Genomic DNA, 14,103 nt, shown 5'->3' on the forward strand with positions numbered 1-14,103 from the left:
ACTTTCTTTATCAGCCGGAAAAAATAAACGGGCGAAAGGTAACTGGCTGAAAACATGCCAGCTTTGAGTTTCTTTCAATTCCCTACAATTTCTTCATTGACAGCACGGTATTCAGAGCAGTAATTAAAGAAATTAGCTCATTGCAATTGATTATTCAATTGAATGGCATCAAAAACAAAATCAGTAGCGGCTACACTACTCGAGTTGTATTATGACGGATTATGGCCCCCTGTGCAAATTCTGGACGCTATGTCCCACTTTCATTTTATTGAATGGGTGTTCTTCGTGAAAAACAACTGACTTGGAGTTTACACAACTGGTAAAACAATGAAGCACCGGCTTACCATCCTATCGTATGGCAGATAGTTGCTAACGTAGAGCAAGTTTGTCCACCAGGATTTTGCGCAGTTCCTCATCAGCGGGTTCATGATCTCGTGCCAGAGTGGTCCCGATCCAAACAACGGCAGCAGCGAAAAGACAGCCATCACCAGGAGGTACGAGGGTGTCATCCTGCAACACAGCGCACGTCCAAAAACTGTACAGCCAGCGTTTCAGGGCGATCCGTAACTTCCCACTCGAGGTCGCGTTAAACGTTCGGACGCTTCTACAATGAAGCGGTGTTCTTTCATCGCATCATTTTTGAAGCACAGTCACACAAATCGAGAGGCGTTTACGTGATTTCTGACGATACTGTCCAGCCCGCTTTCTGAACAGTCATCTTTTTACTCAGAAGTGGTTTTTCCGCGACGTCCAACAGACTTCTGGATGCAACCAAAATTGCTTCATGGCTTAACAAGGCCGCATCTGGCCCGCTTCAGGCCGAACGCGTAGCCTTTGCTAACACGTTTGTACCATTCACGGACTTTCGCTAAGCTTTGCATTACCACGGCAGCAAAGTTCGGGCGTTATCTCGGTGGTCTTCTTAAAATTGGTTCTCGATATCGAGGTGTGAAGGCTTTGACTATGATCTCACACACGCATTTGCCGATGTCACTGCAACGGAACAGTGGCGCCATCTGTCTTCGCTAAGGTGAAACCCGCCGCTCACTTGGCGTGGTGACAAGATGGCGCGCCACTGTTCCGTTGCTGAGACAGCTTCTTTTGAGCAAACCCGTGTCGCCCCAGAGGACACAGGACGACAAGGGGAGCATACGCCAACGTATATGCTCCCCCTGCTCGCACACCAAAGCCTCGGACGCGTCCAATCGGTTTTATAAAATATATTCAATGACTCGACGCATCCTGCGTGTGTGAGCTTCTCCTGACGAAATTTTATACTTCAGTGACGTGTGTGAGGACCCCTGATGCCTCCTTCAGGAGCGATGGCTGCATCGACGGCAAAGAATTCAACGGAACGCTCTAGGTTGTACACCCAGAGGAAGCGTACGGCTGACAAGCCGGAATATATGACCTTACAAAAAAGCAAGGAACGCTGGGACCGGGCTATTTGCTCATACTATGCAGGTTGGCGGCCACGGAATAATACACATTTCAATACCGTATACTGGCGAACCTATTTGTGGCTACTTTTACTGACGACAGCAGCACCTGCTTGACTCCTCGTTGAAGCTTCAATTACCTCTGACCTCTTCCAGCAGTTGCGGTGCAACACTGCTACGTACCCTGTGGCTTTGAGTGACTGTCTCTCGAAAAAAATTTATGTATTTATTTATTTATTTATTTATTCATTTATGTAAAGCTTTACTCGTCAACTGTTCTACAGCATTTGATTGTCAAATGAGCGGACAGAAATAACACGAGGAAATAAAAAAAAACACGCACACGTACAACGACGAACATTATCGAACAATGACGAACGCTGCAGTGGACGTGTCAAAATACCTGTACATTTCCTGTTTTCTTTCGAAAATGTCTGCTTCTTCCTCGCTGGAATAGGTGACGCTCGTCGTACAATAGTTACGGATGAGTGCTTGACTGTCGAACACTTCTCTCTTTCTCTATTTATTTTTCTCTTTCTCAATCCAACTGTACAGGCACAGCATTTTTGGCACAGCATTTTCGAAAGGCCGTGGTCTGCAGTCACTTTCGTCGTTGGTGAAGAAAGTTTCTGTGAAGCTGGTACAGTTTCTCAAGTCGAGGCGATTCAGTGAACGTGCATACTCGAGCTAGGAATGCTCGCTTTCGCTTTAGGTGTTCGTGTTATCTTTTCTATCCCTTCCTGCTCCAATCCTCTATTTCCCTTTGGTAGAGTAGCAAACCAGATAAGAGTGTGGTTGGCTTTCGAGAGAAAAAAACGATGCCTGCTTTCTTTTTTTTTTCGCTCTCGTTCTTGTTACGCACTTACACAGTTCGTTCAAACTTAAAGAGCAAGCGTTAACTCGGGTGCTCCTGTGTAAATACATGCAAAAGGAGAATTCGTTTTTCTCGGCAATCACTGCACCAAACTTGACGAGGTTTGTTGCATTTAAAAGAGAACATAAAATCTAGTGTCTCTTGGTTTCGAATTTTTGATTTAGGTCGTCAGTTCTTTTACTAAAGATTGCCAAATGTCACAGATTTTAAGAAAACGAAACTATCAAGTTTACAACTCCGTAAATAAGCAATGAAAAATGATATCACAATTCTGTGAATTGCATCTCATAGTGCATCTACAATTTGTCTGTTTTGAATGATCTAATGGATGCCGTTTAGAGAATCGCGATATCTGTTCTTGACGGAGAGCTGTTAATTTGTAAACTTCGGGCTTCTACTTTTTTTCAAACTTTCGAATATTTTGAACATTCTTTCAATAAAATGCAGGCCCTAAGTCGGAATCAAGCTTCCAACAGTCACTATAGAATTCAACTTTCTTTCTCAAATACAGCAAACTTCATTAAAATTGGTCCAGGGGTTATCTCAGAAAAACGTTTTTGCGTTTAACATGTATTTTAATAGACCGCGTCGAAGTTGGGCCCGAACTGAAGCTTCCTCTTAAGAACTTTAGAATTTCGCCAAATGCAAGGATTGTTGAAAACTTATCGGTCAGACCAAGAAGGAAATAGAATGACATGGGGCCATGACAAAGAACGAAGTTTTTATACTTTTTGGGTTCTTGAGAGGGAAAAAAAACTCTTTACGACGCGGAAGCAAATAAGCAAGGTAACACCCGTTTGTCAAATCAACAGGGGCGTACACGTATACAAGACGAACAGCGGCACACATCTCAGCGATCTTCAGTTTTCCTGCGTGTTGCTTTTCTGCTTTGTGAATAACGTATATACGTGACCGTAAAGTATACCATGGGAACCGCTTACCTCCAGAATCGTTGAATGAGAGATGAAATGATGTTTAACTTTCCTTTCTTTTTTTCCATTCTCGGCCAGTTGGAGTACACGATTAGAAGGCCACTGAAAGTGGAAAAATCGATCCGTTAAAGAAAAACAAATGCCGCTTAATTATTTCTTTCTCTGCACTTAAACATCTAGTTTGGTCTGAAACATACCTGATAAAGAAGAACGTGTCCACTGGCAGAAAATTTTCGATGGCAGTAAATGGAACGTCAGTATTCAGCTCTTCCAGTGTTTTTAGCCTCTCTGAAAAAAAAGGATTTCCAAACCATCAGTCCTACCACAACTTAATGAACGGAACCGCGACACAAAAATATTTCTTTCTTAACCAGGGTAATTCGATATATATATTTATAACTGCTGTCATAGACGAGTAAACATAAGTTGAACCCCCGTGTGTGTGTAGTTAACCTTATCCGATAAAGGTGGGACGAATCGCCGATTAAGAACGCGAAAGGAGCATCACGTTACTCGTCGGCATCAGATAATCTCGGGCCTTGGGACGCCGCAAGCAAGCTAGCTGCTCGTGGCGCGAGTCGGCGATTCGGTTCGTCGTGCGTGTCGTCTAAGGAGAGGGTTTAGTACGGTTTGAACGTGCCAGGTGCTGGCCCTGTGTCCAAACTTCAGCAACGACAATCAGGGCTTATACTTACAACGCGCACAAGAACGAGACACAAAGAAAGAAACGCACACTTACACATCGCTTACTCGCTACTAAAGGGTCTATTGGCACTGCACGTGATATAAATACGTGTGCAGTTAGATCATTGCAGGAACAAAATATCAAGCACGCAAACGAGAATCGCAATAGTCAAGAGTGGTCTGCAAGTCGTATCGGTTAACAGCGACGACGCCAGACGATAGAAACATGGAGGCAAGCGGCCCATAAAGCAAATAAAGATCAACCTAGGCCTGCCAGTAAGCTGCGATGGCATTGTAACAAGCAGAACAATCAGTGTAGAAGAACAGCACAGCAGATATACAAAATTTGTAACAGCTCGACACCAGCAAAATCAGGTTCGTTCAGCTAGAAAACGGCTTTCTTTTGGTTAGAGCGAAATTGAGGGTGTGCTGACGCATACGTCTCCGGCGAGTGAAAGTTCAGTGAATTCAACAATTTCTCTCATAAAGTGGACTCTGTTAATGAGAGAACATTGCGCCAACCTCTGCTCGCACCACAGTTGCCGCAATGCCAAAATATCCACTGACAACATCAGAAACATCGTAATTGTGTTCTCTTAACCGATCATTCAAGCAGCGTCCCGTTTGCACCACATATTTTATCCCGCATGAAAGTGGCAAAGAGTACACAACAACTTCTGCGCAGGGGACAAATATATTCCGATGCCTCTTGTCACGAACTGCTTTACCTGCGCCGTCCGGATTCAGCTGCTCAAAGGTAATTAACATTTTTTTTGCGGACCTGAAAAGAAAAGAAAAGCACTTTTACATTGCAATGCCTTCCTGTCTTCTTTATTCTGTGCGCCATTCCCATGCGCGTGAGGCGCCATGACCATTTTTTCTTGCTTGCCTTGTATTTCGGTAACCTCATTTTGGACTGAACGACTATAGCCGTCAAAACCCCAGGGCAGAAATTCCGCCACTAGGCCGGAAAACGGGCAGCCACGAGGCGTACTGTTTGTTCCTGGAAACTGGGAAGGATGGGGTGGTGGCGGGACTTTTTCAGTGCATTTTTGTAGAACGATTTTACGATAGCCGTTTTCACTACTTCCGAAAGCGCGGGATCGAACGGTAGTGAGGGCTTGCTTCCGCGTGGTTCGTATTTCCAGCGGACATGCTTTTGAGCAAGAGGGTTTCAAGGCGAGAAGCCCGACTGAACCTTCCTTCCTGTGGCACTTCATTAGCATCCAGAGGCCTCAATTATTCTCAGAATATGTCTTTTATATCCGGCACCATAATTAGAACTCTGTTGGTTCCGTTTTCACTGGTAATATGAAATCATAAACAAACCAGAAATCCTACATAACCAGCGAGTGCTGCGGGCGGCGAAACGAGGTTACTATGTCAAGGCCGGCAAGGAACAAATCCCTATGAATAGGTACTGTGCACGATCCAATGCACACACACCTTGACTTTACAAATAAGTATCGCCGCTCCAAACTATGACAGTTGATCTCAGATAAAAAGACTACACTTTCATATAGCCGTGAACCGACATAGGGGAGTAATTTCGAAACTTCCGACTGCTCCACGTTTATCGATACATTCTTCAATACACTGAAAACGCTCTGCATGCGGGAAGGAGTAATATCAATATTTAATAGCAAATGGACATGCCCAAAACCCGCTATTTCCATGATTTAAAAGAAATCAGTTATCAGTTGGTAATATCTTATTAGAATATGGTCGGCGCATGGATTCCCGTGAAGAGAGAACCACTCCTGCAAATCAAGCCATCTTTAGGCTCATCAAATATGGTTTCTCTCTCTCTCTCTCTCTCTCTCGACTTGTAGCGGCTTCAAGCTGCTCTGAAGATACAAGGCTACTTGCTTTTGCCATGCTTATTGCTCATAGATAATTACCTGTAGCCGACAATCAATCTTATGCCTTTTTGCTGAGAAGAATATTTTAGGTTGAGGTTGCAATGCTCTTTTTCCCACAAGGGATCGACCAAGTTTCCCAAGATTCAGTTTCGCGCAGAGCCTCTCTGTTTCAACTTGTTCATTGGATAGGTAAACAGCATTGTGGCTTTACAAGTGTGTTACGATAGACTCCTCTGCCATAGAAACTAACAGCTTATTTGTGTGTGCTAAGAACCCCCCTTCTTTATCACTAGGAAGCCCTAAAAGCAAATGTTCTTTCAAATATGACACCACCTTCCCGGCAGTCCAGAGTTCGCAGCTAGGGCGTAGACGTCCTCAGCGTAGACGTCTCCAGAAGCCAATCCGCACACTTGTCTGACAACGGCCGAGGGATCCGGCGGAGACAGTTTTGGCTCGATGGTGAGTTTTTGTGCCCTCTACAAGACGTCTTGAATACACTTCGGGATCGAAACGGGATCGAAAGCGCTGGAAACTTATGCGTCAGCACACCTTCAATTTTGTGGTAGCATATATATATATATATATATATATATATATATATATATATAGACACTGATTGCCTCACCGAACGAACCTGGGCCCGTATTCACAAAACGTTCTTACGCTAAAAGTCTTCGTGCCAGCCAATAGCGATGTAGGACATATTATTAGCGAAGGCGATCAGCCAATGGAAAACAGCGCTTACGAACGAAGAGCTTTGTGAATTCGGCCCCTGATTATGATTTTGCCTGATGTCGAGCTCTCACGCATTTTTTATACCTACTGTGGCGCTTTTTCATGTTGTGCTGTCTGTTAGAATGTTATTGCTGTTAAGTTTGCTGGCGAGCATTTGTTAATCTTCATTTGCCTTTTGGACCGCCTTCACCCCCCCCCCCGTCCTTTTTTGTTTTTCTTTACCGTCCAGCATCGTCCCTGTTAACCGAGACGACCTGCAGATTACTTTTGGCAAGCTGTTAAAAAAGCTAGTACAATATACAATCATGCAACCTATACGATATTAGGTCTTCCGTCCTCTTCTTCCACCACGATCATTTTTGTGGGGCACTTGCATGACTATATAGAAATAATGAATTACCCAATTCTTTTTCAGTTTTTCTTTTTACCGAATAAGAGGCGTGACTTCAAATGAGAAAGTTATTAGTGCGTCATCAAACATCCCATTAAGAAGGGCCCACTCACTGAAGCGCACGAAAGTGGTGATGTCGCCGAGGAAGTACGTGTGCCCCAGGATGATCCAGAGGCAGGACACCACGCGGATGCCGTGCAAAACGCCAAGGCTGGAGCTACGCCGTGCCGGCTGGAGCAGCTTACGCGTGTTAGCCAGGAACGAGAACGACAGAGCAAGGTCCCGTGCGAACTCTGCGCGGCAGATCAAGAGTGCAACGTGTCAGTGCGACTTTCGGGCCGTTGACAGAGTCACGCACTGCCACGATTCCACTCACCTAGGGGTGTTTCGTCGCCGCGCGGCTTCTTAGAGTCGTCACGTGGTCCCCAAATGCGATCCACGAGCGTCCCCACCAATACACAAATTGCCAGCACTCCCAGGATGCTCCTACGACAGGTACGTCACACGATTAGTGATATACGTGCCGCGAGCCTTGTAAAACAACTACATTAAAACACTATAGGCAGAAACGTAATGAACTGTAGGACGTCTTGGTTTTCTAAAGTTCTCTTGGTGTCTCCGTATAATTGCTATCAGAAAAATTCACGGGCGATATAACAGTAAATGCGAGAGAAATGCGTTAATATTAAGCCACACCTCCTTGAAGCCCGGAGTCAATGCTTTAAACCGTGTTCACCACATTACGAAGTGTTGTTCAGGAGCTCACTCGACACACGACCTGCCTCTTCGGGAAGCGAACTGCAACTGACAAGTGACAGTGGTTCGGAGCAAACCACAATCAGTTATACTACATATATATTCATATACATATACACATACACGGTTTTCTAAGCTCTTCCATCCCCTCTCTACCTCTATCACGTGACCGGTTTCCCACACTCCACACGCATACACTTTTTACTACTTTGACACTGTTAATGCAAACGATTTAAAATATAAATTAAAGTCAAATTACGTCCACAGCATGTAGCTGCCATTGTTTTTTTTTTTTATGTCATCCTGCATTGGGGGGGGGGGGGGGGGGCTCCAACGGCATAAAACACACTTCTTCGACAGCGGGCTGCGTCGGCCACATTACGACGGCGGCGCAGTGCAATAATGCTCGTATCGTGTGCTTAAATTTAGGCGCACGTGAAAATATCCCAGTCGGTAAAAGTAACAGGAAGTCCTTCACTCCAGCATCTCTCATAGCCCAGGTGTTGTCTCTGGGACGCTAAACCCATTCAATAACAGACTGAAAGAATACTGATCTTACATGTCCTCCCATCGGAAACACAGACCATATAAATGTCACATAGATATCTTCGTCGTTTATTTTATTGGTATTTATTGAACGATAAAACAATCGGAATGCACTTAGTTTTATTTATTATAAAGTAAGGCGCATATGTTTTATTTACATGGTATGAATTTATTTTTAGCTCGCACATGATATCAGAGTTGCGCCCACAACTATTGAACTCACATCAGCTCACGTGCGAAATCATGGAACTTTTCCACACTTAAGAGAAAAAGTCCTTTATATCTCTTTTCAATTTGTACCAGATCATTGCGGTATCATAGGAAATGATGACGCAGATAAGGCAGCTCGAACGTCAAACTAAGACCGCTCCCTCCCCATTCCTCTCTCAAGGACCAACGCCGCGAGACAACTTCGCATTCTAGCACGCACGATCTCCTTAGCAGAGTGGGATACCGCACATACAAGGCACACAAGACTGCACAGACTAAACCCATCACTGCACATCAGACCTACGGCTGGTCTGCACCGACGCGAAGCGTCTCTTCTGTGTCGGTTGTGGCTTGGAGTTGCCTTCCCGAATGCCTACTCAGCACTAATTGGAATAGCTGATAGTCCTGCATGTGACCTTTGCGGATGCGAGGAGAACATCGACCACTTATTGTGCCATTGTCCTCAATTTCACGCGCAAAGAGAATCTTTATCCAACACATTGAGCAAATTAGATGATCGTCCTCTAAGTGAACAGACAGTACTAGAGCACCGTCCCTACCGATCATCGGCTCAGAAGGCAGTGAAGGAACTTTTGTGCTTTCTCAGAACGTCTGGTTTGCGCGAGCGGCTTTAACTCAAGTATACTGTCTGTACACGTCTCTACACCTTCTCTCCCTCTTCCCCTTCTTCATTCCCCCAGCGCAGGGTAGCCAACGAGACTCTTGACTGGTTAACATCCCTGCTTACCTATATTCCTCTCTCTCTTGCGCGCGCCGACAACCTATTTCGTCGCCTCAATATTGCGAGCAAAGTGGTCTCTATTCTACGGCCCAGGATTTGGTGTTTTGACAAAGAAAAACTCAGAGATTCGAACAAACAAGCAGTAAAAGTTAACACTCACTTTCTGTAATGCCGGATACGAGGCTTGTTGACACAAGTGCCGGCTACACGTACAATGTATACTCACATGACGACTAGCTGTATGGTGTTGGTCTCCTTGGGGCCTTCCACTTCACAGGTTCCAACCCAAGACTTCATCCTTGCCCTCTTCACAACTGCATACGTGCGCGAACAAAGGGTCAAGCAGAATGTACGAGCACAAAAACTGAAGGTTTCGCAACCTTTTCATTATGCTGTTCTTTCCGCCTTGAGAAAAAGAAGGCTTACATACACCTTGAAACTTACTACTATATACCCCACTTGTGATCTTGGGTGAAACCTACAAGAGCCTAATATTCTGAGCGAGCACTCCCTCCAACACGTCCGAGCCCACTCTCTTCGTTTTTGAAGACCTTGAATAGTTTTTCTTTTTTGCCGCCATCTTGAATTTGACGTGGACGCAAGCAAGCGCCCACTCCTTGGCTTTTACTCAGTAATCCGCAAGCTTAGGAAGCACACATGCTCCAAAGCTTATGGTATTCATGCAGCGAATATGATTTTGTCCATGCAACCAAAGTAACGTTTACATCCATTCAGAACTTCCTCAACTGTTGGATCATATATCCTCTTAAATGGCTAAGTAGCCAAATGTGCTTAAAGTGAATTTCTTTATTACGTGCGTACTGCAACTGAGCTACTAGGGCTACTGGTAGCCAACAATAAAGCTTTATTTGCAAGCTTAAAAATGTACGCGTCTGGACTCCCGCCTCCAGCCCCCCTCCTCCCTATCCCCGAGCCCGTCATTTGTCACATGGTGTACTGTACCGAGTCTTCCGAGCTTCTCAAGGTCCTCCTTTTCGCAATGCGATGGCAGGCAGACACCTATGCGGATCGGGAAATACTTGATCCACTTGCCGTAGTTGTAGACCCAGTGCATGAACTGTAACACCAAAGAAGAAAGCAAAAGTACGGTGGCAGTTATTAATAAATTATAGAGTCGTTCCATGCCAAGTCCTCCAGCGTTTCTTCGGCGATCATGAATTACAGCGAAAAAAGCGCGCTCGCGCGCGCGTGTCTGTGTGTGTGTGTGTGTGTGTGTGTGTGTGTGCGTGCGTGCGTGCGTGCGTGTGTGTGTGTGTGTGTGTGTGTGTGTGCGCGCGCGCGCGCGTGTTTTCTTCAGAAATCAGTATGCAGTGGTGGCTATTCCTGCAGTGGTATTTTCTGTCACTTATTTATTATAATGCAGTTTTCCGTAAATATGCGAGTTTCTCCCCTGATACCTAAATTATATTTTACTTCAATTAATGAGTTCTTTCAAGCAATCGTGACAAAGGTCGAAATGGATGATCTCAGTACTTTTTCTTCCCAAAATACTAAATCATTCACGTAAAAAAATTATGGAGTAGTTGATATACTTTCAAGAAAACGATATTTAAAAATATATGCTCTGAAACTAGTGTTGCGATGCAGTAGACACTTAATAGGACAGGTCACGAAGCCAAGACGACGATGTGCTACTCAGTTCTGGCGCCAGCTTGTGCTGGCGCCATCTTGGTTATCGGTAGGGCTAGCGTCTGTGCAACACCTTGCTTTCAAAATTGAGAAACCAAGGAAAATGCAGCATTTCAAGTTTGCTGTCATCTATTATGTCATTATGGACTATTAAAAAAGCTTGGGGATTCTCGCCACTGTATTTCTCCATTTTAATTGGCTGCAAAAAAAAAAAGAAAACGCCGTGACAGGATGAAGGAAGCCAGATGAAGAAACAAAGAAAAAAAGGCAACACAAGTTCCCGTGATTTGACCACACCCCCTTCCTCAAACCCCAGAATACCTATGAAACAGGAAGAGATGAAATTCAGCTTCCCAGTTTCATTGACGCAGTTGTTTCTTCTTTTTTGTTGCTTCTTTTTTTAAGCATGCGCTAAACATGTGCAATCAAGCTATAGAAAAAATCGTTTCGATATCGCAGATTGCATTTATTATATTGTTTTACTATAAACATCTAGACAAAATTTTATCACGGCCCTTACAGTCATGATGAAAAACTAACTTCATTTAGAGTATAACTCGATATGGGAAAGAAGCAAAACACGCTCAAGATGTCCCCTCCAAAAGCCCTAAAATTATTTTTATCGATCACAACCTTCGTTGCCGCGCTGTACTGTTTCTATAGTCTTAATTAGAAGGGTATGGATGCGCAGAAAGAAAAGTATCAAGCATGCATGGGTCGCATTTTGTAAGAATTCTTTTCCTTCGATTCTGTTCATTCTTTACCATCCGTCCCTCCGAGGGGACGATCCGGGCGATAGTGGGGACTAGCTTCGTGCGACCTTCGTGCGAGGAAAGGCGGCCGACCAATTACAAACAGCACTTGTGAACTGAAAAATGGGTAGTTTCGCCAGAAGGACGAAGCATTAGAAAGTTTGAGAATAGGGGCCCCAAAAGTTTGCGGTCCCAAAAAGATAACGTCGAAGCCACTGCCCATGCGCCAGACGCAAACTGCGTTTAATTTTCGCGCCGGGCACACTATTTCATTGATTTAGCGGGTGCCCCAGAAGCTGCGCCAAAAGCTTTGCGTCGACAAACATGGCGGCACCTATCGAAGCTACGGATCTAACCTATAGCACCAAATAGGGCTCGATTCGTGGTAACGCGTAAGGTTCGCAAGCTAGGAGAAGTGACTGCGGTTATCGCTTTCTCTAAACTAGCGTGTGTTATGAAGATTAATTAGACGCCACTGATTCCGAATTCGATTGCCGCTTTCATGGTTCGTAGGCCTAACACGGCTTAGCTTGGGTGGTGAAGGCACGTAATGTTGGGGCCCTATAACGTAAAACTACTCCAATCTGTTTTTATTCCAATCTCTTGACGTCAGATTTACGTAATCACCGACGCAAGCATCGGGCGGTAACCCGCAGCATTGTTTGAAAAGCCCAATGAAACACGCGTCTCGTTTGTAGGATGTGTTTTGCTTTCAAAGCGACTATATATATAGCATGGCCTACATTCAGCAGTTTTTCTTGTCTATCTGGCTAAGAAGAGGCGCGAAGTACGCTCAAGTGCAGAGTTTCGATGGGCCGAGCCAGTACAGTGAAACTAGATAGCCGGATGATGAGGGTGGTGCCGGCGCCTGCGATTGGTCCGCTTCCGCTTACTTAGCTTGCGCTGGCTAGCCGAAAATGGAGGCGGCGTGCAACGAAAGTTTAAAAATATGCCGCTAAAACGGATCCTCAGCAAAGAAGAGTTGGCAGAGTGATGTCGTACACATGCCAAAAGGTCTCGATAACGTTATACGGCCACGCAAAAGCTGATATTATGCGCAAATAAGTACATCCTCCCTGGCAGCTCCGAGTAGCCAGTGCCACAGCGATCGGCGGCAGCCATCTTCTATTCCTTTTGGAACGCGCAGTCTCCGGCTATTCAGAAAATATTTCAGTTTTCTTCGCATATTAATGCGTTTTTAACCCGTGGAGGTCACTTTGAGGCGGTGAGTTTTCGCACTTTTGTGACGTCGCGTGGCAGACACGTGAAGTGGGCGCCGCCCGAAAACGTTTGACAAATTGGCCAAACGATGCCTTTATCGCTAATGGTGAAAAAGGCATCGAATCAGGAATTTTCTTTTGTTCGGTTTAATCATGCATAATCAGTGAGCACATATCTTATCAGAAGGGGTGTTTGCGCGGCTTTCGTGACGTTTCTTGACTGACAGGCGCAAGGGGGATGGGTCGAAAATTTTTTTATGAATAGTGAGGGCTGATTGCAGAATTGGAATAGAAAAAATTGGAATAGCTTTACGTTATAGCGCCCTCAGCTCAAAACTAAGCGCAACTAATTGCTTGTTGCTAATAGAATAACCTCTAAATTGTAACTAAACGGGGAAACACGAATGTCAAAATTACTCTTCCTATCATAAAATCATAGGTTTTATTTAATTATTCATAATATATTTTCTTTGACGCCGTAGTGGCGCTGCAAGCGCAGGACACTATGCCCCCAAACGCAAAGCCCTATTCTAACACTCTTCACTCCGGCGTACCCCAACGCTAACACTCGAAAAGCTCTTTTCTAAAACTCTCTATTGAGGGCGACAGGAAGGTTCAGCGTGGCGCTTGATTTCCTCGGACGATATTTTAACTATACGCGACATGCTGGCGCGACGCACCACGCAAGGACGCGGCTACTCTGCAGAAGGAACAGCGCCGCCCCGGCTCCCACCAGGCGTTTCACAACGCTGGCGTAATGAGAAGCGTCGCCATGGAGTGGCATCGGAAGGCGTCGCACCTCGACGAAACGAGAGCGACGGGAAAACGTCGGCGTTAGTCAGCGCCCAGATAAATGTTAGGTAACGTTAGCTTGGCGTTTGACGTCCGCTCCGCTCAGGCCACTGCGTGCACACAGCAGCTCGGCATGGGTCTAACCCCAGTGCGCTTATAGCGTAGCGCGCGCACAAAGCTCATGCCAGCGGCCGAAGGCAGCCCGCTGTCCTGACTCCGAGCCGTTCGAACGGAGGAGCAGTGACCGCGCGTCGACTCTGCTGCGTCGTTTTTTGCAGCCAAGCGCACTCAGCGTATTTCGAGACCCTCCAACCCTCAGCGCTCGATCCGCGAATGCGCCGTCGATAGTGGGACAGCACGACAGCGGCGAGAACATGGCTCGAGCATCCGTTTAATTGCTATCGCAGTATAAACCTGGGAAAAAGGTTCGTTACTCGGCAGGAAGAAATGCAGACCGAACGAACTTTTCTTGAATATCGTGCGCAAATCGCTACGCTGGTGAGTCACTGTGTTGCCAA

At 45.4% G+C, this 14,103-nt stretch overlaps 1 protein-coding gene across 1 annotated transcript in view; it reads right to left on the reverse strand.

The window, feature by feature from the left end:
* LOC142584854 (O-acyltransferase like protein-like) overlaps positions 1-14,103 on the reverse strand; it is a 98,662-nt gene that overhangs the window by 20,796 nt on the left and 63,763 nt on the right. The window contains exons 4-10 of the mRNA XM_075695164.1: positions 10,135-10,249; positions 9,398-9,485; positions 7,294-7,403; positions 7,031-7,210; positions 3,443-3,533; positions 3,255-3,347; positions 345-510 (exon numbers count right to left, since the gene is read on the reverse strand). Of these exons, the coding sequence (XP_075551279.1) occupies positions 345-510; positions 3,255-3,347; positions 3,443-3,533; positions 7,031-7,210; positions 7,294-7,403; positions 9,398-9,485; positions 10,135-10,249 (843 nt within the window). The remainder of the gene's footprint in view (positions 1-344; positions 511-3,254; positions 3,348-3,442; positions 3,534-7,030; positions 7,211-7,293; positions 7,404-9,397; positions 9,486-10,134; positions 10,250-14,103) is intronic.

The sequence above is a fragment of the Dermacentor variabilis genome, chromosome 1 (assembly GCF_050947875.1).
Source record: "Dermacentor variabilis isolate Ectoservices chromosome 1, ASM5094787v1, whole genome shotgun sequence".
NCBI classification, from domain to species: Eukaryota; Metazoa; Arthropoda; class Arachnida; order Ixodida; family Ixodidae; genus Dermacentor; species Dermacentor variabilis.